The sequence below is a fragment of the Poecilia mexicana genome, unplaced genomic scaffold (assembly GCF_051168715.1).
Source record: "Poecilia mexicana isolate PSO_F unplaced genomic scaffold, ASM5116871v1 scaffold_19, whole genome shotgun sequence".
Classification (NCBI taxonomy): Eukaryota; Metazoa; Chordata; class Actinopteri; order Cyprinodontiformes; family Poeciliidae; genus Poecilia; species Poecilia mexicana.
Window position 1 is genome coordinate 24,495,131 of NW_028263388.1, and position 23,685 is coordinate 24,518,815.

Sequence of the window (23,685 nt, forward strand, 5' to 3'; positions counted from 1 at the left end):
GTTTCAACATTTTTTGTTCAGTTTCAAATAATAATTATTATGTTTATTTATTTATTTACGTTTTTTTTAAGAACAAACTTTATGGCCCTAATTTAACTCCAGGAAAATTAGATGGCAACTCACTCTTAGGAAACACCCTTAGACTAAATCCAAGTACCGTAGTTAATACTTATTTTGATAGGTTTTCACTTATTTTACACATAGTTTAAACTTACTAAATTTCTGCTTAATAAACTGCAGAGCCCAAGGTTGGGGCTGACCCAGCTGTATCTAAAAGTGAAAATAGCAACTGTACAACTGTCAAAAGATTTTTTTTATTTGGATTTTAGAGGAGTCTTTTACACAAAAGCACAACATAATAAGCCAAAACGCCAACAGGACTTCACATAAAACAAGAGTCCACAAACTATTCTTTTATATTTAAGGAATTTCACAGAACCTGCATATTTACATTCACGGTTTTTAAAATTTTCAAATTTAGATTTGGTTTATAAAGTGTGAAGGAAAGAGGAAAAGCAAAAACAAACTTGTTTGTATTGTACACAGGCACATCGAAATACAGACTAGTGACAGATAAATAAACTCTTATCTCTAGATTACGGGGTTCTGTAACGACTCGGGTCCAAATGTCTATAAAAGGAAAAAGTCATGTCCAATCAAATTGTACCCTGAGGATTTGGGTTTTCTTCAGAAACTACAGCGCCTTTATTCACTGGACTGTGAAACAGAACAAACTGAGAAGACATTTCAGATTTGGATCAGGGTCCGGTTGTTAGCGAGGTTTGGCTTTGAGCGCCGCGTCCACCTCCTCTTCAGGCAGCAGGGTGTGCCACTGCGCTACCGGGCGTCGAGGATTCGCCAGCATGTCGGACCAGTGGCGCAGGCCCACACCAGTCGCCCCGTAGCCCATGAAGGTCTTCCCGATGGGGTCATTGCTGCCCAGCTTGTCATAGTCGTACACGGTGATGACAACCTGCACTTTCTGGAGAAAAACCCCAGAAAAATTATGAAATCACATAATTACACTTTAAGATGAGTGACACTGCAAATAATGTCACTCATTATTTGCAATGAATGACATTATCCTATAATAAACATTATAGGACTGAACACTGCAAAAAAATAAAAAAAATAAATAAAAATCCAAATAATTTTGGTATAGTTTCTAGTGCAAATATCTTAGTACCCTTGAAATAAGACAAAACTAAACTACAAGTAGCTTTTCAGCAAGGTACTGAAGCCTGTTTTAAGTCAATAATTCTTTATTTAAAGGCTTCAAATAATTAGCCAATTAATTTTGGCCCATAATTTTGGCCAAAATGAAAAACCTGGTTCTAGTTCCGGTGGTAGATTATGTCTTATTATAAGTGAAAATAATCTGCTAGTGGAACTAGTACTTAAGTTAAAGTGTACAGATACTTACATTTTGCATTTAAGATGAAAAACTTAATCTGTCTGGCATAGTTTTTAGTTTACATGTGTCAAACTCAAGGCCCGCGGGCCACATGTGGCCCGCCATGTCATTTATGTGGCCCCCCCATTAGACCTCGGCATTACCGGCACGGTGCTCTAACCCGCTGAGCTTCCCTACCTTAGAAACTGTTGAGTTTCCATGGATTTAAGAAGAACTTACATGATCTTACCACAATGAAGATTTGATAAAAGTGCTTATATTCTAATGTTTTTCAAAACAACATACATAATATTTTATTTTCCAGAGATTTTGTATTTTGAAGTGTTGATTGTATTTTTGAACCATTTTTTATTTGTAAGTATTGATTTTATTTTATAGCCATTTAGCCAAGTCTCTGCAGAACCATTTGTCTCTGCTAATGACATCTTTAATACAATTTTTTGATCCCAGGCTTAGTTTATGGACTGTAATGTGAAATTAGGCACAAGTATAATAAGTCTGACAGTTTGTTCACCAAGTTACTGTGCTCTCTGAGAGGATCTGTGCTATAAGTATTTGACATTGTTCCATGCCCATCGTTGACCTTAGTCTCTAACAAAATGTGGATCATCTACCAGGAACACTGCATAGAGTGTGAGTTTCTGTAGTGTAGTGGTTATCACGTTTGCTTCACACGCAAAAGGTCTCTGGTTCGAAACCAGACAGAAACAGATTTTGCATGTTCTATTCATCACAGGTGTTTACTAAAGGTCAACAAGGGTTCTGTGGTGTCATGGTCTGTACTCTGAATCCAGGCATCTGAGTGCAAGCCTCAGTTTAAGTTTTCATGCGTTGCATCTCACATCATCAACTTTGGAACCTCAAACTGAAACAACTCAGAGAAGTTCAGTTCCTGTAGTGTAGTGGTTCTCATGTTTGCTTTACAATCAATAGGTCTCTGGTTTGAATCCAGATAGAAATGGTTTTTGTAGGTTATGCATCTCTTGGGGTGCAGTGAGACAACAAGAGCCTTCCTCTTTTGTGATGGTTCATTTGCCAATCGACTTCAATGTGGGCTTCTTTGAAATCGAAGCTACTTTACTTCAATTACCAATTGGCAGTTGTATGGCAGTTGTATGGCGTAATGCACATGTGTCACACATGGCTCCATTTGTTGAATCCGCTGGATGAGTTACTTCCAGCGGTTTTTAATTCTTCGCAGCAGCGGAGCCGCGTCCGCAGTGGTTGAGCAGCGGACTACGCATGTTACAATCTAATTAACTTTTGCATGCCATTTATTTCCTCAAGATAAACTGCCGGCTCCTCAAATGGATTAACACAACGTTGCATTCTCTTTAGTTTTCTCTGGTCTGTAATGGAGACTTGAATTTAACGCACCATTTCAACCAAAGGTTTGTAATGCGCTTCCTAACCATTTTTTATTTGTAAGTATTGATTTTATTTTTTAGGCAAGACTCTGTAGAACCATTTGTCTCTGCTAATAACATCTTCAATAGAATTTTTTGATGCCAGGCTTAGTTTATGGACTGAAGAGACAGAAACATTTTGAACTGTTGATTTTATTTTTTAATGGTTCAAAAATTCATTTTTTAATTGTAAAGTGTTGATTTTGAACCATTTTTATTTGTAAGTACTGATTTTATTTATGAACCATTTTTAATTTTGAAGTGTTGATTTTGTTTCTGAACCATTTTTTATTTTTGTGTGTTGATTTTATTTTTGAAACCTTATTTATTTTGAAGTATTGATTGTCTGAAGGACCTTAGACATGCTTTGACCTGTATGGGGATTGAACCAACGACCTTGGCATTACCGGCACGGTGCTCTAACCCGCTGAGCTTCCCTACCTTAGAAACTGTTGAGTTTCCATGGATTTAAGAAGAACTTACATGATCTTACCACAATGAAGATTTGATAAAAGTGCTTATATTCTAATGTTTTTCAAAACAACATACATAATATTTTATTTTCCAGAGATTTTGTATTTTGAAGTGTTGATTGTATTTTTGAACCATTTTTTATTTGTAAGTATTGATTTTATTTTATAGCCATTTAGCCAAGTCTCTGCAGAACCATTTGTCTCTGCTAATGACATCTTTAATACAATTTTTTGATCCCAGGCTTAGTTTATGGACTGTAATGTGAAATTAGGCACAAGTATAATAAGTCTGACAGTTTGTTCACCAAGTTACTGTGCTCTCTGAGAGGATCTGTGCTATAAGTATTTGACATTGTTCCATGCCCATCGTTGACCTTAGTCTCTAACAAAATGTGGATCATCTACCAGGAACACTGCATAGAGTGTGAGTTTCTGTAGTGTAGTGGTTATCACGTTTGCTTCACACGCAAAAGGTCTCTGGTTCGAAACCAGACAGAAACAGATTTTGCATGTTCTATTCATCACAGGTGTTTACTAAAGGTCAACAAGGGTTCTGTGGTGTCATGGTCTGTACTCTGAATCCAGGCATCTGAGTGCAAGCCTCAGTTTAAGTTTTCATGCGTTGCATCTCACATCATCAACTTTGGAACCTCAAACTGAAACAACTCAGAGAAGTTCAGTTCCTGTAGTGTAGTGGTTATCATGTTTGCTTTACAATCAATAGGTCTCTGGTTTGAATCCAGATAGAAATGGTTTTTGTAGGTTATGCATCTCTTGGGGTGCAGTGAGACAACAAGAGCCTTCCTCTTTTGTGATGGTTCATTTGCCAATCGACTTCAATGTGGGCGTCTTTGAAATCGAAGCTACTTTACTTCAATTACCAATTGGCAGTTGTATGGCAGTTGTATGGCGTAATGCACATGTGTCACACATGGCTCCATTTGTTGAATCCGCTGGATGAGTTACTTCCAGCGGTTTTTAATTCTTCGCAGCAGCGGAGCCGCGTCCGCAGTGGTTGAGCAGCGGACTACGCATGTTACAATCTAATTAACTTTTGCATGCCATTTATTTCCTCAAGATAAACTGCCGGCTCCTCAAATGGATTAACACAACGTTGCATTCTCTTTAGTTTTCTCTGGTCTGTAATGGAGACTTGAATTTAACGCACCATTTCAACCAAAGGTTTGTAATGCGCTTCCTAACCATTTTTTATTTGTAAGTATTGATTTTATTTTTTAGGCAAGACTCTGTAGAACCATTTGTCTCTGCTAATATCTTCAATAGAATTTTTTGATGCCAGGCTTAGTTTATGGACTGAAGAGACAGAAACATTTTGAACTGTTGATTTTATTTTTTAATGGTTCAAAAATTCATTTTTTAATTGTAAAGTGTTGATTTTGAACCATTTTTATTTGTAAGTACTGATTTTATTTATGAACCATTTTTAATTTTGAAGTGTTGATTTTGTTTCTGAACCATTTTTTATTTTTGTGTGTTGATTTTATTTTTGAAACCTTATTTATTTTGAAGTATTGATTGTCTGAAGGACCTTAGACATGCTTTGACCTGTATGGGGATTGAACCAATGACCTCGGCATTACCGGCACGGTGCTCTAACCCGCTGAGCTTCCCTACCTTAGAAACTGTTGAGTTTCCATGGATTTAAGAAGAACTTACATGATCTTACCACAATGAAGATTTGATAAAAGTGCTTATATTCTAATGTTTTTCAAAACAACATACATAATATTTTATTTTCCAGAGATTTTGTATTTTGAAGTGTTGATTGTATTTTTGAACCATTTTTTATTTGTATGTATTGATTTTATTTTATAGCCATTTAGCCAAGTCTCTGCAGAACCATTTGTCTCTGCTAATGACATCTTTAATACAATTTTTTGATCCCAGGCTTAGTTTATGGACTGTAATGTGAAATTAGGCACAAGTATAATAAGTCTGACAGTTTGTTCACCAAGTTACTGTGCTCTCTGAGAGGATCTGTGCTATAAGTATTTGACATTGTTCCATGCCCATCGTTGACCTTAGTCTCTAACAAAATGTGGATCATCTACCAGGAACACTGCATAGAGTGTGAGTTTCTGTAGTGTAGTGGTTATCACGTTTGCTTCACACGCAAAAGGTCTCTGGTTCGAAACCAGACAGAAACAGATTTTGCATGTTCTATTCATCACAGGTGTTTACTAAAGGTCAACAAGGGTTCTGTGGTGTCATGGTCTGTACTCTGAATCCAGGCATCTGAGTGCAAGCCTCAGTTTAAGTTTTCATGCGTTGCATCTCACATCATCAACTTTGGAACCTCAAACTGAAACACCTCAGAGAAGTTCAGTTCCTGTAGTGTAGTGGTTCTCATGTTTGCTTTACAATCAATAGGTCTCTGGTTTGAATCCACATAGTAATGGTTTTTGTAGGTTATGCATCTCTTGGGGTGCAGTGAGACAACAAGAGCCTTCCTCTTTTGTGATGGTTCATTTGCCAATCGACTTCAATGTGGGCGTCTTTGAAATCGAAGCTACTTTACTTCAATTACCAATTGGCAGTTGTATGGCGTAATGCACATGTGTCACACATGGCTCCATTTGTTGAATCCGCTGGATGAGTTACTTCCAGCGGTTTTTAATTCTTCGCAGCAGCGGAGCCGCGTCCGCAGTGGTTGAGCAGCGGACTACGCATGTTACAATCTAATTAACTTTTGCATGCCATTTATTTCCTCAAGATAAACTGCCGGCTCCTCAAATGGATTAACACAACGTTGCATTCTCTTTAGTTTTCTCTGGTCTGTAATGGAGACTTGAATTTAACGCGCCATTTCAACCAAAGGTTTGTAATGCGCTTCCTAACCATTTTTTATTTGTAAGTATTGATTTTATTTTTAGGCAAGACTCTGTAGAACCATTTGTCTCTGCTAATAACATCTTCAATAGAATTTTTTGATCGCAGGCTTAGTTTATGGACTGAAGAGACAGAAACATTTTGAACTGTTGATTTTATTTTTTAATCATTCTTTAATGGTTCAAAAATTCATTTTTTAATTGTAAAGTGTTGATTTTGAACCATTTTTATTTGTAAGTACTGATTTTATTTATGAACCATTTTTAATTTTGAAGTGTTGATTTTGTTTCTGAACCATTTTTTATTTTTGTGTGTTGATTTTATTTTTGAAACCTTATTTATTTTGAAGTATTGATTGTCTGAAGGACCTTAGACATGCTTTGACCTGTATGGGGATTGAACCAACGACCTCAGCATTACCGGCACGGTGCTCTAACCCGCTGAGCTTCCCTACCTTAGAAACTGTTGAGTTTCCATGGATTTAAGAAGAACTTACATGATCTTACCACAATGAAGATTTGATAAAAGTGCTTATATTCTAATGTTTTTCAAAACAACATACATAATATTTTATTTTCCAGAGATTTTGTATTTTGAAGTGTTGATTGTATTTTTGAACCATTTTTTATTTGTAAGTATTGATTTTATTTTATAGCCATTTAGCCAAGTCTCTGCAGAACCATTTGTCTCTGCTAATGACATCTTTAATACAATTTTTTGATCCCAGGCTTATGGACTGTAATGTGAAATTAGGCACAAGTATAATAAGTCTGACAGTTTGTTCACCAAGTTACTGTGCTCTCTGAGAGGATCTGTGCTATAAGTATTTGACATTGTTCCATGCTCATCGTTGACCTTAGTCTCTAACAAAATGTGGATCATCTACCAGGAACACTGCATAGAGTGTGAGTTTCTGTAGTGTAGTGGTTATCACGTTTGCTTCACACGCAAAAGGTCTCTGGTTCGAAACCAGACAGAAACAGATTTTGCATGTTCTATTCATCACAGGTGTTTACTAAAGGTCAACAAGGGTTCTGTGGTGTCATGGTCTGTACTCTGAATCCAGGCATCTGAGTGCAAGCCTCAGTTTAAGTTTTCATGCGTTGCATCTCACATCATCAACTTTGGAACCTCAAACTGAAACAACTCAGAGAAGTTCAGTTCCTGTAGTGTAGTGGTTATCATGTTTGCTTTACAATCAATAGGTCTCTGGTTCGAATCCAGATAGAAATGGTTTTTGTAGGTTATGCATCTCTTGGGGTGCAGTGAGACAACAAGAGCCTTCCTCTTTTGTGATGGTTCATTTGCCAATCGACTTCAATGTGGGCTTCTTTGAAATCGAAGCTACTTTACTTCAATTACCAATTGGCAGTTGTATGGCGTAATGCACATGTGTCACACATGGCTCCATTTGTTGAATCCGCTGGATGAGTTACTTCCAGCGGTTTTTAATTCTTCGCAGCAGCGGAGCCGCGTCCGCAGTGGTTGAGCAGCGGACTACGCATGTTACAATCTAATTAACTTTTGCATGCCATTTATTTCCTCAAGATAAACTGCCGGCTCCTCAAATGGATTAACACAACGTTGCATTCTCTTTAGTTTTCTCTGGTCTGTAATGGAGACTTGAATTTAATGCGCCATTTCAACCAAAGGTTTGTAATGCGCTTCCTAACCATTTTTTATTTGTAAGTATTGATTTTATTTTTTAGGCAAGACTCTGTAGAACCATTTGTCTCTGCTAATATCTTCAATAGAATTTTTTGATGCCAGGCTTAGTTTATGGACTGAAGAGACAGAAACATTTTGAACTGTTGATTTTAGTTTTTAATCATTCTTTAATGGTTCAAAAATTCATTTTTTAATTGTAAAGTGTTGATTTTGAACCATTTTTATTTGTAAGTACTGATTTTATTTATGAACCATTTTTAATTTTGAAGTGTTGATTTTGTTTCTGAACCATTTTTTATTTTTGTGTGTTGATTTTATTTTTGAAACCTTATTTATTTTGAAGTATTGATTGTCTGAAGGACCTTAGACATGCTTTGACCTGTATGGGGATTGAACCAACGACCTCGGCATTACCGGCACGGTGCTCTAACCCGCTGAGCTTCCCTACCTTAGAAACTGTTGAGTTTCCATGGATTTAAGAAGAACTTACATGATCTTACCACAATGAAGATTTGATAAAAGTGCTTATATTCTAATGTTTTTCAAAACAACATACATAATATTTTATTTTCCAGAGATTTTGTATTTTGAAGTGTTGATTGTATTTTTGAACCATTTTTTATTTGTAAGTATTGATTTTATTTTATAGCCATTTAGCCAAGTCTCTGCAGAACCATTTGTCTCTGCTAATGACATCTTTAATACAATTTTTTGATCCCAGGCTTAGTTTATGGACTGTAATGTGAAATTAGGCACAAGTATAATAAGTCTGACAGTTTGTTCACCAAGTTACTGTGCTCTCTGAGAGGATCTGTGCTATAAGTATTTGACATTGTTCCATGCCCATCGTTGACCTTAGTCTCTAACAAAATGTGGATCATCTACCAGGAACACTGCATAGAGTGTGAGTTTCTGTAGTGTAGTGGTTATCACGTTTGCTTCACACGCAAAAGGTCTCTGGTTCGAAACCAGACAGAAACAGATTTTGCATGTTCTATTCATCACAGGTGTTTACTAAAGGTCAACAAGGGTTCTGTGGTGTCATGGTCTGTACTCTGAATCCAGGCATCTGAGTGCAAGCCTCAGTTTAAGTTTTCATGCGTTGCATCTCACATCATCAACTTTGGAACCTCAAACTGAAACAACTCAGAGAAGTTCAGTTCCTGTAGTGTAGTGGTTATCATGTTTGCTTTACAATCAATAGGTCTCTGGTTTGAATCCAGATAGAAATGGTTTTTGTAGGTTATGCATCTCTTGGGGTGCAGTGAGACAACAAGAGCCTTCCTCTTTTGTGATGGTTCATTTGCCAATCGACTTCAATGTGGGCGTCTTTGAAATCGAAGCTACTTTACTTCAATTACCAATTGGCAGTTGTATGGCGTAATGCACATGTGTCACACATGGCTCCATTTGTTGAATCCGCTGGATGAGTTACTTCCAGCGGTTTTTAATTCTTCGCAGCAGCGGAGCCGCGTCCGCAGTGGTTGAGCAGCGGACTACGCATGTTACAATCTAATTAACTTTTGCATGCCATTTATTTCCTCAAGATAAACTGCCGGCTCCTCAAATGGATTAACACAACGTTGCATTCTCTTTAGTTTTCTCTGGTCTGTAATGGAGACTTGAATTTAATGCGCCATTTCAACCAAAGGTTTGTAATGCGCTTCCTAAACATTTTTTATTTGTAAGTATTGATTTTATTTTTTAGGCAAGACTCTGTAGAACCATTTGTCTCTGCTAATAACATCTTCAATAGAATTTTTTGATGCCAGGCTTAGTTTATGGACTGAAGAGACAGAAACATTTTGAACTGTTGATTTTATTTTTTAATCATTCTTTAATGGTTCAAAAATTCATTTTTTAATTGTAAAGTGTTGATTTTGAACCATTTTTATTTGTAAGTACTGATTTTATTTATGAACCATTTTTAATTTTGAAGTGTTGATTTTGTTTCTGAACCATTTTTTATTTTTGTGTGTTGATTTTATTTTTGAAACCTTATTTATTTTGAAGTATTGATTGTCTGAAGGACCTTAGACATGCTTTGACCTGTATGGGGATTGAGCCAATGACCTCGGCATTACCGGCACGGTGCTCTAACCCGCTGAGCTTCCCTACCTTAGAAACTGTTGAGTTTCCATGGATTTAAGAAGAACTTACATGATCTTACCACAATGAAGATTTGATAAAAGTGCTTATATTCTAATGTTTTTCAAAACAACATACATAATATTTTATTTTCCAGAGATTTTGTATTTTGAAGTGTTGATTGTATTTTTGAACCATTTTTTATTTGTAAGTATTGATTTTATTTTATAGCCATTTAGCCAAGTCTCTGCAGAACCATTTGTCTCTGCTAATGACATCTTTAATACAATTTTTTGATCCCAGGCTTATGGACTGTAATGTGAAATTAGGCACAAGTATAATAAGTCTGACAGTTTGTTCACCAAGTTACTGTGCTCTCTGAGAGGATCTGTGCTATAAGTATTTGACATTGTTCCATGCTCATCGTTGACCTTAGTCTCTAACAAAATGTGGATCATCTACCAGGAACACTGCATAGAGTGTGAGTTTCTGTAGTGTAGTGGTTATCACGTTTGCTTCACACGCAAAAGGTCTCTGGTTCGAAACCAGACAGAAACAGATTTTGCATGTTCTATTCATCACAGGTGTTTACTAAAGGTCAACAAGGGTTCTGTGGTGTCATGGTCTGTACTCTGAATCCAGGCATCTGAGTGCAAGCCTCAGTTTAAGTTTTCATGCGTTGCATCTCACATCATCAACTTTGGAACCTCAAACTGAAACAACTCAGAGAAGTTCAGTTCCTGTAGTGTAGTGGTTATCATGTTTGCTTTACAATCAATAGGTCTCTGGTTTGAATCCAGATAGAAATGGTTTTTGTAGGTTATGCATCTCTTGGGGTGCAGTGAGACAACAAGAGCCTTCCTCTTTTGTGATGGTTCATTTGCCAATCGACTTCAATGTGGGCTTCTTTGAAATCGAAGCTACTTTACTTCAATTACCAATTGGCAGTTGTATGGCAGTTGTATGGCGTAATGCACATGTGTCACACATGGCTCCATTTGTTGAATCCGCTGGATGAGTTACTTCCAGCGGTTTTTAATTCTTCGCAGCAGCGGAGCCGCGTCCGCAGTGGTTGAGCAGCGGACTACGCATGTTACAATCTAATTAACTTTTGCATGCCATTTATTTCCTCAAGATAAACTGCCGGCTCCTCAAATGGATTAACACAACGTTGCATTCTCTTTAGTTTTCTCTGGTCTGTAATGGAGACTTGAATTTAACGCACCATTTCAACCAAAGGTTTGTAATGCGCTTCCTAACCATTTTTTATTTGTAAGTATTGATTTTATTTTTTAGGCAAGACTCTGTAGAACCATTTGTCTCTGCTAATAACATCTTCAATAGAATTTTTTGATGCCAGGCTTAGTTTATGGACTGAAGAGACAGAAACATTTTGAACTGTTGATTTTATTTTTTAATGGTTCAAAAATTCATTTTTTAATTGTAAAGTGTTGATTTTGAACCATTTTTATTTGTAAGTACTGATTTTATTTATGAACCATTTTTAATTTTGAAGTGTTGATTTTGTTTCTGAACCATTTTTTATTTTTGTGTGTTGATTTTATTTTTGAAACCTTATTTATTTTGAAGTATTGATTGTCTGAAGGACCTTAGACATGCTTTGACCTGTATGGGGATTGAACCAACGACCTCGGCATTACCGGCACGGTGCTCTAACCCGCTGAGCTTCCCTACCTTAGAAACTGTTGAGTTTCCATGGATTTAAGAAGAACTTACATGATCTTACCACAATGAAGATTTGATAAAAGTGCTTATATTCTAATGTTTTTCAAAACAACATACATAATATTTTATTTTCCAGAGATTTTGTATTTTGAAGTGTTGATTGTATTTTTGAACCATTTTTTATTTGTAAGTATTGATTTTATTTTATAGCCATTTAGCCAAGTCTCTGCAGAACCATTTGTCTCTGCTAATGACATCTTTAATACAATTTTTTGATCCCAGGCTTAGTTTATGGACTGTAATGTGAAATTAGGCACAAGTATAATAAGTCTGACAGTTTGTTCACCAAGTTACTGTGCTCTCTGAGAGGATCTGTGCTATAAGTATTTGACATTGTTCCATGCCCATCGTTGACCTTAGTCTCTAACAAAATGTGGATCATCTACCAGGAACACTGCATAGAGTGTGAGTTTCTGTAGTGTAGTGGTTATCACGTTTGCTTCACACGCAAAAGGTCTCTGGTTCGAAACCAGACAGAAACAGATTTTGCATGTTCTATTCATCACAGGTGTTTACTAAAGGTCAACAAGGGTTCTGTGGTGTCATGGTCTGTACTCTGAATCCAGGCATCTGAGTGCAAGCCTCAGTTTAAGTTTTCATGCGTTGCATCTCACATCATCAACTTTGGAACCTCAAACTGAAACAACTCAGAGAAGTTCAGTTCCTGTAGTGTAGTGGTTATCATGTTTGCTTTACAATCAATAGGTCTCTGGTTTGAATCCAGATAGAAATGGTTTTTGTAGGTTATGCATCTCTTGGGGTGCAGTGAGACAACAAGAGCCTTCCTCTTTTGTGATGGTTCATTTGCCAATCGACTTCAATGTGGGCGTCTTTGAAATCGAAGCTACTTTACTTCAATTACCAATTGGCAGTTGTATGGCGTAATGCACATGTGTCACACATGGCTCCATTTGTTGAATCCGCTGGATGAGTTACTTCCAGCGGTTTTTAATTCTTCGCAGCAGCGGAGCCGCGTCCGCAGTGGTTGAGCAGCGGACTACGCATGTTACAATCTAATTAACTTTTGCATGCCATTTATTTCCTCAAGATAAACTGCCGGCTCCTCAAATGGATTAACACAACGTTGCATTCTCTTTAGTTTTCTCTGGTCTGTAATGGAGACTTGAATTTAATGCGCCATTTCAACCAAAGGTTTGTAATGCGCTTCCTAACCATTTTTTATTTGTAAGTATTGATTTTATTTTTTAGGCAAGACTCTGTAGAACCATTTGTCTCTGCTAATATCTTCAATAGAATTTTTTGATGCCAGGCTTAGTTTATGGACTGAAGAGACAGAAACATTTTGAACTGTTGATTTTATTTTTTAATCATTCTTTAATGGTTCAAAAATTCATTTTTTAATTGTAAAGTGTTGATTTTGAACCATGTTTATTTGTAAGTACTGATTTTATTTATGAACCATTTTTAATTTTGAAGTGTTGATTTTGTTTCTGAACCATTTTTTATTTTTGTGTGTTGATTTTATTTTTGAAACCTTATTTATTTTGAAGTATTGATTGTCTGAAGGACCTTAGACATGCTTTGACCTGTATGGGGATTGAACCAACGACCTCGGCATTACCGGCACGGTGCTCTAACCCGCTGAGCTTCCCTACCTTAGAAACTGTTGAGTTTCCATGGATTTAAGAAGAACTTACATGATCTTACCACAATGAAGATTTGATAAAAGTGCTTATATTCTAATGTTTTTCAAAACAACATACATAATATTTTATTTTCCAGAGATTTTGTATTTTGAAGTGTTGATTGTATTTTTGAACCATTTTTTATTTGTAAGTATTGATTTTATTTTATAGCCATTTAGCCAAGTCTCTGCAGAACCATTTGTCTCTGCTAATGACATCTTTAATACAATTTTTTGATCCCAGGCTTATGGATTGTAATGTGAAATTAGGCACAAGTATAATAAGTCTGACAGTTTGTTCACCAAGTTACTGTGCTCTCTGAGAGGATCTGTGCTATAAGTATTTGACATTGTTCCATGCTCATCGTTGACCTTAGTCTCTAACAAAATGTGGATCATCTACCAGGAACACTGCATAGAGTGTGAGTTTCTGTAGTGTAGTGGTTATCACGTTTGCTTCACACGCAAAAGGTCTCTGGTTCGAAACCAGACAGAAACAGATTTTGCATGTTCTATTCATCACAGGTGTTTACTAAAGGTCAACAAGGGTTCTGTGGTGTCATGGTCTGTACTCTGAATCCAGGCATCTGAGTGCAAGCCTCAGTTTAAGTTTTCATGCGTTGCATCTCACATCATCAACTTTGGAACCTCAAACTGAAACAACTCAGAGAAGTTCAGTTCCTGTAGTGTAGTGGTTATCATGTTTGCTTTACAATCAATAGGTCTCTGGTTCAAATCCAGATAGAAATGGTTTTTGTAGGTTATGCATCTCTTGGGGTGCAGTGAGACAACAAGAGCCTTCCTCTTTTGTGATGGTTCATTTGCCAATCGACTTCAATGTGGGCGTCTTTGAAATCGAAGCTACTTTACTTCAATTACCAATTGGCAGTTGTATGGCGTAATGCACATGTGTCACACATGGCTCCATTTGTTGAATCCGCTGGATGAGTTACTTCCAGCGGTTTTTAATTCTTCGCAGCAGCGGAGCCGCGTCCGCAGTGGTTGAGCAGCGGACTACGCATGTTACAATCTAATTAACTTTTGCATGCCATTTATTTCCTCAAGATAAACTGCCGGCTCCTCAAATGGATTAACACAACGTTGCATTCTCTTTAGTTTTCTCTGGTCTGTAATGGAGACTTGAATTTAACGCGCCATTTCAACCAAAGGTTTGTAATGCGCTTCCTAACCATTTTTTATTTGTAAGTATTGATTTTATTTTTAGGCAAGACTCTGTAGAACCATTTGTCTCTGCTAATAACATCTTCAATAGAATTTTTTGATCGCAGGCTTAGTTTATGGACTGAAGAGACAGAAACATTTTGAACTGTTGATTTTATTTTTTAATCATTCTTTAATGGTTCAAAAATTCATTTTTTAATTGTAAAGTGTTGATTTTGAACCATTTTTATTTGTAAGTACTGATTTTATTTATGAACCATTTTTAATTTTGAAGTGTTGATTTTGTTTCTGAACCATTTTTTATTTTTGTGTGTTGATTTTATTTTTGAAACCTTATTTATTTTGAAGTATTGATTGTCTGAAGGACCTTAGACATGCTTTGACCTGTATGGGGATTGAACCAACGACCTTGGCATTACCGGCACGGTGCTCTAACCCGCTGAGCTTCCCTACCTTAGAAACTGTTGAGTTTCCATGGATTTAAGAAGAACTTACATGATCTTACCACAATGAAGATTTGATAAAAGTGCTTATATTCTAATGTTTTTCAAAACAACATACATAATATTTTATTTTCCAGAGATTTTGTATTTTGAAGTGTTGATTGTATTTTTGAACCATTTTTTATTTGTAAGTATTGATTTTATTTTATAGCCATTTAGCCAAGTCTCTGCAGAACCATTTGTCTCTGCTAATGACATCTTTAATACAATTATTTGATCCCAGGCTTAGTTTATGGACTGTAATGTGAAATTAGGCACAAGTATAATAAGTCTGACAGTTTGTTCACCAAGTTACTGTGCTCTCTGAGAGGATCTGTGCTATAAGTATTTGACATTGTTCCATGCCCATCGTTGACCTTAGTCTCTAACAAAATGTGGATCATCTACCAGGAACACTGCATAGAGTGTGAGTTTCTGTAGTGTAGTGGTTATCACGTTTGCTTCACACGCAAAAGGTCTCTGGTTCGAAACCAGACAGAAACAGATTTTGCATGTTCTATTCATCACAGGTGTTTACTAAAGGTCAACAAGGGTTCTGTGGTGTCATGGTCTGTACTCTGAATCCAGGCATCTGAGTGCAAGCCTCAGTTTAAGTTTTCATGCGTTGCATCTCACATCATCAACTTTGGAACCTCAAACTGAAACAACTCAGAGAAGTTCAGTTCCTGTAGTGTAGTGGTTATCATGTTTGCTTTACAATCAATAGGTCTCTGGTTTGAATCCAGATAGAAATGGTTTTTGTAGGTTATGCATCTCTTGGGGTGCAGTGAGACAACAAGAGCCTTCCTCTTTTGTGATGGTTCATTTGCCAATCGACTTCAATGTGGGCGTCTTTGAAATCGAAGCTACTTTACTTCAATTACCAATTGGCAGTTGTATGGCGTAATGCACATGTGTCAAACCCGAGGCCCGCGGGCCACATGTGGCCCCTCCCCAGCATTTTATAGGCCAATGATTGACTTAAAGTAGGTTTTGAGTTGGTGTCAGGGCGGCAGGTAGTGAAGACGTTATCTTGACCGACAACATTAAAAAAAAAATCGGTCATGTACTATTTTTATCCGTGAAATTACAATCATATTAACATCGACTATTTATTTGCATTTTATGCGGTTTAGTTAATATTCACCGTGAATCCAGATCCTATCACAGATTAAGCAGATAAATGTATCTACATCTAAGCGACTTCACTTAAATTAGTATCACTTCACCGCTGGGGTCTGAACAACTTCCTCCTGGTTTCCATCTGCAGAAAAATCTGCGCTAATTCATCAGTCAGTTGGATCTGTTTGATCCAAACAGATCAATTGAATTCTGTGAGTGTTTTACCCTGCGCGGTCCGGTGTGAGCTTTCACCAGGTTTATTTATTTATTTATTTGTTATTTTTTGCGTGGTTTCGCTCCTCCGAAACAGACAGATTTCCGTCTGCAGCTCCTCCAGAGCGCCGCTGTCCTGGGTAACGTGAACCCAGAAGGCTCCATTTGTTGAATCCGCTGCATGAGTTACTTCCAGCGGTTTCTAATTCTTCACAGTCCGCACTGGTTGAGCAGCGGACTGTGCATGTTACAATCTAATTAACTTTTGCATGTCATTCATTTCCTCAAGATAAACTGCCGGCTCCTCAAATGGATTAACACAACGTTGCATTCTCTTTAGTTTTCTCTGGTCTGTAATGGAGACTTGAATTTAACGGCCATTTCAACCAAAGGTTTGTAATGCGCTTCCTAACCAGACGCTCCAAAGCGTCCGGTCCGTAACTCTTCAACACGCTGTCAGCTCCGGTCAGAGAGACGCATTTAGTTCAGAGACCATGAGATGATATTCAGAAATGAGTTTTTAAATTAATTTTTTTCAGTTGCCTCTGAGACTAAATCTTTGCGTAAAGTCTATTATTTCTGCCCATGTGACTTGTTTCTATCATTTGTTTGCTTACCTTTAAACACTGATTTAAATATTGTAATTTTTAAACTGAGCAGTAATTTTACATCCATGGAAACTCAAATGTGATATTTAAAACTTCAATGCATAAAATCAGTTATTTAACAATATGAGGTGTTTAATGTATTTTTAACATTGTATTTTTATACATTGATGCTAGGGCTGCCCAAGTCTAGTTTTCCAGAGCTACTATCTGTAACTTTAGATGCATTCCTTCTCTAACACACCTGGACCATTGACTCAATATAAGCCTCTACAGAACCGAATGAGGGAAGTCAGCCTTTTGTCTGGGTGTGTTTTAGCAGGGATGCCCTCCTGATCTGTACCGTCAATGTGGCCCGTTGAGGGGGGCCAATATGCTGAAGTGGCCCTCGGTGAAATTGAGTTTGACACCCCTGGTTTAGCTTCACCTGCTATGAGATTTCATTAAAAGTATTTTTGTAGCTACAGATGCATCCTTCGCTGCAAATGATCAAACGTACATTAAAAGGAACACTGTTATTTAATGTTGGTAATGAAATATTTATTGATTGATTGATTTGTTTATTTGTAATTTTTTTTATGTCTTAGGAGGTTAAAATCATTTGAAGCTCACCTGTATCTGTTCAAATGGGACTTCGAAGCTGAAGCTTTCATTAAAGTACGGATTGAGCGTGTTCTTCTTCACTGTCGTCTTCTTCTTCTTTATCCGCTTCCCATTTTGTTGCAGAACGATCTTCACATATGGGTCTTTTAAAGACAACAAAAAGTATTCAGAATCTTCCTTCAGTACGAGACAGAATATGGACCGAAGTCCCAAAGAGGTTTAGTTACCTGATAAACCACCAACATCCATTTTCTTCAGATTTTTTGCCTCCATGATGTTCACAGTCAGTTTTCCAGCCGTCGGTACGTAGCGCAAAGAAATGCAAATGTCTCCCAACTTTTCCTGATGACAGAAAAGTTGCTTTTAAGACAAGCAGCATATTTATGAATTTTCTAAAATGTTTGCAGAGTCTGTTGTAGGTCTAAGCAAGTTTGTATAGATTCTTCAGACTGTATAGAGTAGCACTCCCCCTCCCCCACCTGTTGCTGTGCACCTTGATAAATTCTGCTATTCTTTAAATGACAGTTTTGGCTGTTTAAAGTTATTTTAAACCACATAAAACCTGTTTTAGTGCACAAACTAAAGGAGCGCGACCAAACCCCTGTTTTATACTGTCTGAATAAAATCTCTAAACTTCACCTCTTCCTTCTCTCCACTCTCCAAGTCCCTCCATTGCTGCATTGGCTGGCCCATATCAACACTGTTCATGGGAATCTTTATTTCTCCGATCATGTCGTGCTTGGAGAAACGATCAAAGTCAAAAACCTGCAGAATCAAAGTCTTTCCGCCCAACTCTGCATACGGAATCTAAAACAAATGACATTTGATGTTAAATAATGGAATGGAGATTTGCATTTTTTTTTACACACAAATGTCAATAAAAACTAAACTCTTTGTGTTGAAGTACCTTAAAAATAAAAGTCTCGTTGAAAACAGGGCTCAGGTTTTTACGCTGGACTTTGGTCTCGTACTTCTTCTTCTTGTCTGGCAGCAGGAAAACTTTAACGTAGGGGTCCGAGGTTCCGCCCATGTCCATGGCAGCGAGGTCCTGAGCCTGAAGGATTCCCACTATGAGCTTCAGGAGAAAGAAAATTATGTTACAGCTGAAAACTGGAAGTTATTGCATCCCTGATCCTACAGATCAGGGATGCAAGTTATCGATTAATGAGTTAATCTAAAGTTGATTGATCTTATCGATCCACTAACAGATCATTAACAAACATCAATTTTCCTAAAAGAAGAAAAACCTGAGTTTTCTCTTCTGTCAAGGGTGTTGACCATCTTTCCGGAACAGAAAAGGCATTTTTTTTACTATATACTAATTTATAAAGAGCACATCGTATCAGGACCATTGTAGGTAGAAATAAAGGAGGAGTAGATTTGCAAGTAAAAACTCAGAAATTTTGAGATTGATCTCAAAAATTGTCCATAAAAAAAAATAAAAATTTTGAGCTGAAAATTTTTTACTTTTTAAAGTCGGAAATTTCCAAGTTTTTTTTTTTGTTTGTTTGCTCAGAAATTAAATTTTTTTGTCTAGAAAATTATGAGATTGATCTTGTTTCTTGTTTTTTAGCAGAAATGTAATCCTCCTTTCTATCTAGAACAACCCTGTATCGCCTTCGTTGGGATGCTACGACTGCCATCTTTGTTCCTCTTTCAGCTGGCTCCACCTACGGCTGACCAGTGGCGCCCTCTTGTGGATGGTGATCACACTACAACAAGCTCTGATTCAGAAATGAAGTGATTGGAACTAATTTTAATCTGTTTCTGGAGCTACCTGACAATCTGTGAAGTTGTAGTCCAAGGAGAACTCCAGTTTGCCCAACTTCTCCTGTTCTTTCTCTTCTTCCTCTCCGTTCTTTTTCACGTCGCCCTCCTGCAGCAGGAAGCGTCTCTCCATGATCCATCATGATACGTGGTGAGACTGGGATGAGCGAAAAGCCACCCACCTTTTCTCCGGACTCCCCGTCTCCTTCCTTCTCCTTCCTGCGCCGACCTCCGGCCTTCCTCCCCCTCTCTTTCTTCGGCTTTTTCTTTTTCCCAAAACATTTTTTGAAAACGCAGAAGATGAAGCAGGCCACCAGAACCAGGACCAGAACAACGATGGCCGCCACTGCCCACACAGGAACTGCAGAAGAGCGGCGAGTTAGCTCATCCCATGAGGTTTTTAATCACTTAAACTCCTTTAAATTATTTCACCGATGATTTTATTTGCTTCTGTCTCATCCTCAGGGATTTTCGGAGCAGGCAATTATCTGCAGACAGTTTGCTGAGTGAGTGTTTGGTCAGTAAACACTTCTTCCCACAGTCAGATAATTACACTCCTGCACCTGGGAGTAGACGTGTAAAAACATCATGAGTATAAGTCACTCCTTTCCCACTGTAATCTTTAGCTTCACTGCATCATTTTACTGTAACAGAACTGATTCCTGAACACAAACATCTCAAAGCCTTGATGTTATTGAACTTTTTGCACATTATGTTCAGCTAAAAATAGAAATTTGATGCATTTCGATGGGATTTTGTCACATAAACCAACACAAAGTGGTAAATAAAAGTTAAATTCTGTTGGAAATATTACACAACTGCTTATAATTTTTGATAAATATCTACTAAAGAACATTTCTTATGTTTAAAAACCATCATTTTATTTCTGTTTTTAGATTTAAAAATAAAGATTGGTGCAGTGTCTTCTATGGGATGTTGATATTTGTGGAAAATGCTATGAACAATTATTCATTTTATTTCCTCTAAAGTTTATTTATCATATTTTATGTCTGTACTCTCTGAACTTTATATTTTTCATTTGGTCAAAATCTAACCAGCTTCAGATTTTGGATTCTGAAAACATACAAAATGTGGCAGATCTATTCAGTCTAATTCTATGCTTTTTTATTTATTTTACATTATATTTAGAAATCTTAATTGCACTTTCTGAACCATTTGAAAGAAGGTTGGTCACAGTTTTTCCTTTTAGGTGTTTCAGTTTCTTTATTACATATTTTATACTGGCTCTCCTATTGCACTGACTGAACAAATGAAAGTTGTTTTTACATGTTTAACTAAACTTGTGAAGCTGTTGGTGTATGTAAGTGTGATCCACTGGTGCAGATGTGCAATTCAGTACATTTATGTCTGTATTTTAAAAAATAAATGTTTCAAGTCAATTCAGCACCGTTTTATTGGATTGATATAGTTAAAAGGTTTGTTTTTACATGTTTATTGGCTGTTCTACTTCCTAATAGCACTGAGTGACTGAATGAATTAAAGATCTGGCGTTCTTACAGCTATGGGAGTATTTAAGTGTGGTATACTGGAGAAGTTATCAGATACATTTGTTATTCAATATATCATGCTTTAAAAAAGAAGAAAAGTGTTTTCATTTCAGCTGTTTTTTGCATCGGATCGGTATCAGCTGATACTAAACCTCAGATATCGGTATCAGAAGTGATCAATTGTTTGTGAAACAATCATCCGGGTCGGTTTATTGCATCCTGGTTCTGCCGGCGCCTTACTTGGCAGGTGACTCAGCTCGTTCATGAACTTCTCCTTCATGTGGTCGTACTCGTGTGCGGGGTGATGTTCTGGGTTCGCGTGTTCATGGTGGTGTTCCGGGTGGTTGTGCTCGTGATGGGCCGGTTCCGTCGACTCCTCAGATTCGTGTTCGGACGGCTCCGCGGCCCTCCGGAGCCGGAGCCCGCCGCTGCCCAGCCTCATGCCAGCTGTGGGAACGGCAGAGCAGGTCAGTGTCTGCGTAGTTGGCCCGTTCAGCGAGCCGCGACACATTTCTGCGTGTCTGCTGTGTAATCCCTCTGATCATGTGTTGCAGTACAGAGCAGGAGCATGGGACATCGCTTAAGCCAGATGCTCAACATGGCTGACCTTAATCCCTCTGTTACTCGCGTTCTCTCTGTCATCTTCTGCGGCCCTTAACCCGCCTTCACTCCCATCCCAGCCTCGTTTTTCCTGCCGTCATGCTCTCTGCCGGCCGGATTAAACTCTGCCACGGAAATATTAATCCAAAATCTCAGATTCTCAAAGCTGCAACAAACAGAAGTTGGTCCCATCTCTTGATATTCCTCACATTTATTCCCTATTTTATTCAACTTATTGATTATTAAGTCATTTTAAAGGCCTGTAAGTTGACCAAAACTAAAAAAACATGAGATTTTTATGATTTTTGATTAGTATGTTGAACTACTTTTAATTTAACCAGAACCTGGTTAGAATACAGCAGTTTATTCAACATAATGCAGAAGAAAAAAAGTTCATTTTTATGTGATTTTCATCATTTATAATGATAATAACTGTATAGCAAGAAGGACTCATAGTCCAATGTAACAAATAATAAAAAAGAAAAAACTAAACTAAATAAATACATAAAAAATTAAATGGATGGATGGATGGATGGATGGATGGATGGATGGATGGATGGATGGATGATGGATGGATGAGTCTAGTAAAGGATTGTAGCTGGATGATTCACAGAATAATAAAAACAAACATCAGTAAATAAAGTGTAAAAATTGATCTGATAAATCAAGAACCTGTAATATGTTTTCATTCACCAGGACGGTTCTGACTTTATATTTTCTGCAAATAATCAATAAACAAACAAAAACAAAACACATTTGCATCTCCAGATAATAAAACAGTTGATTATTTTGTTCCAGTATTGGATATTCTTGGATATTATTATTTTTTTTAAATCTTTTCCCCTCTCTGGACTCTGTGAGTAAAACATGAAGAAGCTTCATGTAGCTTTCTTCCTACCTGTTGATGGTTTCTCTTTATTTCCTGCTGGTGTAAAATAACTTTGTTGTCTTTTGGATTGAAATGTTTTGTTGGGTCGATGGTCGGAGCTGCAGCGCGTCGCCGTCTCCGCCTGGCAGGCTTCCTGAAACCGTTCCCATCAAAGCTCTGACAAATCACCAGAGCAGCGTTATCGTTTAATCCCCTCCTCTGATATCACAGCGCTGACCACACATCTGCTGCTTTTCTGCTGAGCAGAAACCAGCAGTGTGTCGTCGTTTTCCTGCTACTGCTCTGATTTAAACCGGACAAACAGAATCAATCTGGGGATTTGTTTTATTCAGGTAGAGAAGTTATTCATGTCAGCAGTGTGTGATAATCATCAGACTGTGTGGAGCGTCTAGTCTGTCACTAATCCTCTCAGCATAGCTGTTAATCTACAAACAACTGAGTGAGAGTGGCCATTCTGCTGCTGCTCCCTCACTTCATTTTATTTTATTCAGCAGGAAGGCTGAAGAAAATAAAACATTTTATTTGTGTAGAGAAACTCTGACACTTTACAGGAATCCGATAAAATTACAAGCAGATCATTTAAACACAAACAAAAAAAGGAAATAGAATAAAAAAGCACTTAAATACACACCACTGAACATAAACAAGACATTTATGATGTCTGTGTTTATTTTAACAAACATGTTTTTGTCATTATGGCCCAAAGTTCCTGGTTTGGTTTCATCAGAACATAAACAAGGTTCCATTTTTTATGGTCAGTACTATATTTTTATTTTGTTTGATGTACTTAAGTTTTCTGTTTGTAATTTTACTTGAATCCTGTAAAAGTGTCTGAGTTTCTAGAAAAGTGACACAAAATTATTTCAACCCTGTTTCATGTTACAGCGGATAAAAGGCTGTTAGTAACTAGTTTACATGTTTAATTACTCCAAGCTGTAAAGTATCACTGCTTGAGTAAAAGTTCTGGATTCTTAACCAATGAAACATTTTAATGCATTAAACACTGAAACCTGCATGATTAAAACGATAATCTGTTTAAGTTATATTAGGGGAAAAACATTTAACTTGAAAGCAATTCTGCCTTAAAGTATTTTATCCTGAATTTCTTTGAAATACCAGAATTTGCAAACCATTGATTCCTGTTTTTGTCATAGTTATGAATCACAGCTGCCCAAAGGATCATTTTCCTGTTCATCAAATGGCATTTCTCACCTGTAAACAGTAAATCTGGACACTACAGTCACTGTAAGTGGTAATAAACACCAAGCTAAACTTGCTTCAATAAAGTATTTAAGGTGTGAACATTTATTCCTCCAGTTTTCTCTGTTCATTCTCAGACCTGCATTTATTCAAACCCATTTCAGTAACAGGTCAGTCATCTGAGCCATAAATGATCCCAGTCAGATTTTCCCTCTAATCCCAGA

The 23,685-nt window shown here is 37.2% G+C and overlaps 1 protein-coding gene and 9 non-coding genes across 10 annotated transcripts; 9 read left to right on the plus strand and 1 right to left on the minus strand.

Annotated features, from left to right (window-relative positions):
• Window positions 1-295: 295 nt before the first annotated feature.
• On the minus strand, window positions 296-23,663 carry syt5b (synaptotagmin Vb). Its single transcript, XM_014977511.2, has 9 exons — window positions 22,271-23,663; window positions 21,013-21,219; window positions 19,447-19,625; window positions 19,275-19,373; window positions 18,405-18,572; window positions 18,137-18,304; window positions 17,725-17,839; window positions 17,507-17,640; window positions 296-982 (listed from the first exon to the last, which is right to left on the minus strand). Exons 2-9 carry the CDS (start codon window positions 21,212-21,214, stop codon window positions 773-775), a joined length of 1,275 nt encoding a protein of 424 aa, XP_014832997.2. The 5' UTR covers window positions 21,215-21,219; window positions 22,271-23,663; the 3' UTR covers window positions 296-772.
• trnav-cac (transfer RNA valine (anticodon CAC)) lies at window positions 2,052-2,124 on the plus strand. The gene has a single exon. It is a non-coding gene; the product is annotated as a tRNA-Val (tRNA).
• On the plus strand, window positions 3,722-3,794 carry trnav-cac (transfer RNA valine (anticodon CAC)). The gene has a single exon. It is a non-coding gene; the product is annotated as a tRNA-Val (tRNA).
• On the plus strand, window positions 5,389-5,461 carry trnav-cac (transfer RNA valine (anticodon CAC)). The gene has a single exon. It is a non-coding gene; the product is annotated as a tRNA-Val (tRNA).
• Window positions 7,053-7,125, plus strand: trnav-cac (transfer RNA valine (anticodon CAC)). Its single transcript has one exon. It is a non-coding gene; the product is annotated as a tRNA-Val (tRNA).
• Window positions 8,720-8,792, plus strand: trnav-cac (transfer RNA valine (anticodon CAC)). Its single transcript has one exon. It is a non-coding gene; the product is annotated as a tRNA-Val (tRNA).
• On the plus strand, window positions 10,385-10,457 carry trnav-cac (transfer RNA valine (anticodon CAC)). Its single transcript has one exon. It is a non-coding gene; the product is annotated as a tRNA-Val (tRNA).
• Window positions 12,055-12,127, plus strand: trnav-cac (transfer RNA valine (anticodon CAC)). The gene has a single exon. It is a non-coding gene; the product is annotated as a tRNA-Val (tRNA).
• Window positions 13,717-13,789, plus strand: trnav-cac (transfer RNA valine (anticodon CAC)). Its single transcript has one exon. It is a non-coding gene; the product is annotated as a tRNA-Val (tRNA).
• Window positions 15,386-15,458, plus strand: trnav-cac (transfer RNA valine (anticodon CAC)). The gene has a single exon. It is a non-coding gene; the product is annotated as a tRNA-Val (tRNA).
• Window positions 23,664-23,685: the final 22 nt, after the last annotated feature.

What these genes read in the sequence shown, in the direction of transcription:
- syt5b (XM_014977511.2), bottom strand. Translation starts at nt 21,214, where the DNA reads ATGAGGCTGGGCAGCGGCGGGCTCCGGCTCCGGAGGGCCGCGGAGCCG. An exon ending in ACGGGGAGTCCGGAGAAAAG is followed by an intron (nt 19,374 to 19,446) that starts GTGGGTGGCTTT and finishes TTCCTGCTGCAG; the next exon opens with GAGGGCGACGTGAAAAAGAA. An exon ending in TCCCATTTGAACAGATACAG is followed by an intron (nt 983 to 17,506) that starts GTGAGCTTCAAA and finishes GTTTTTCTCCAG; the next exon opens with AAAGTGCAGGTTGTCATCAC.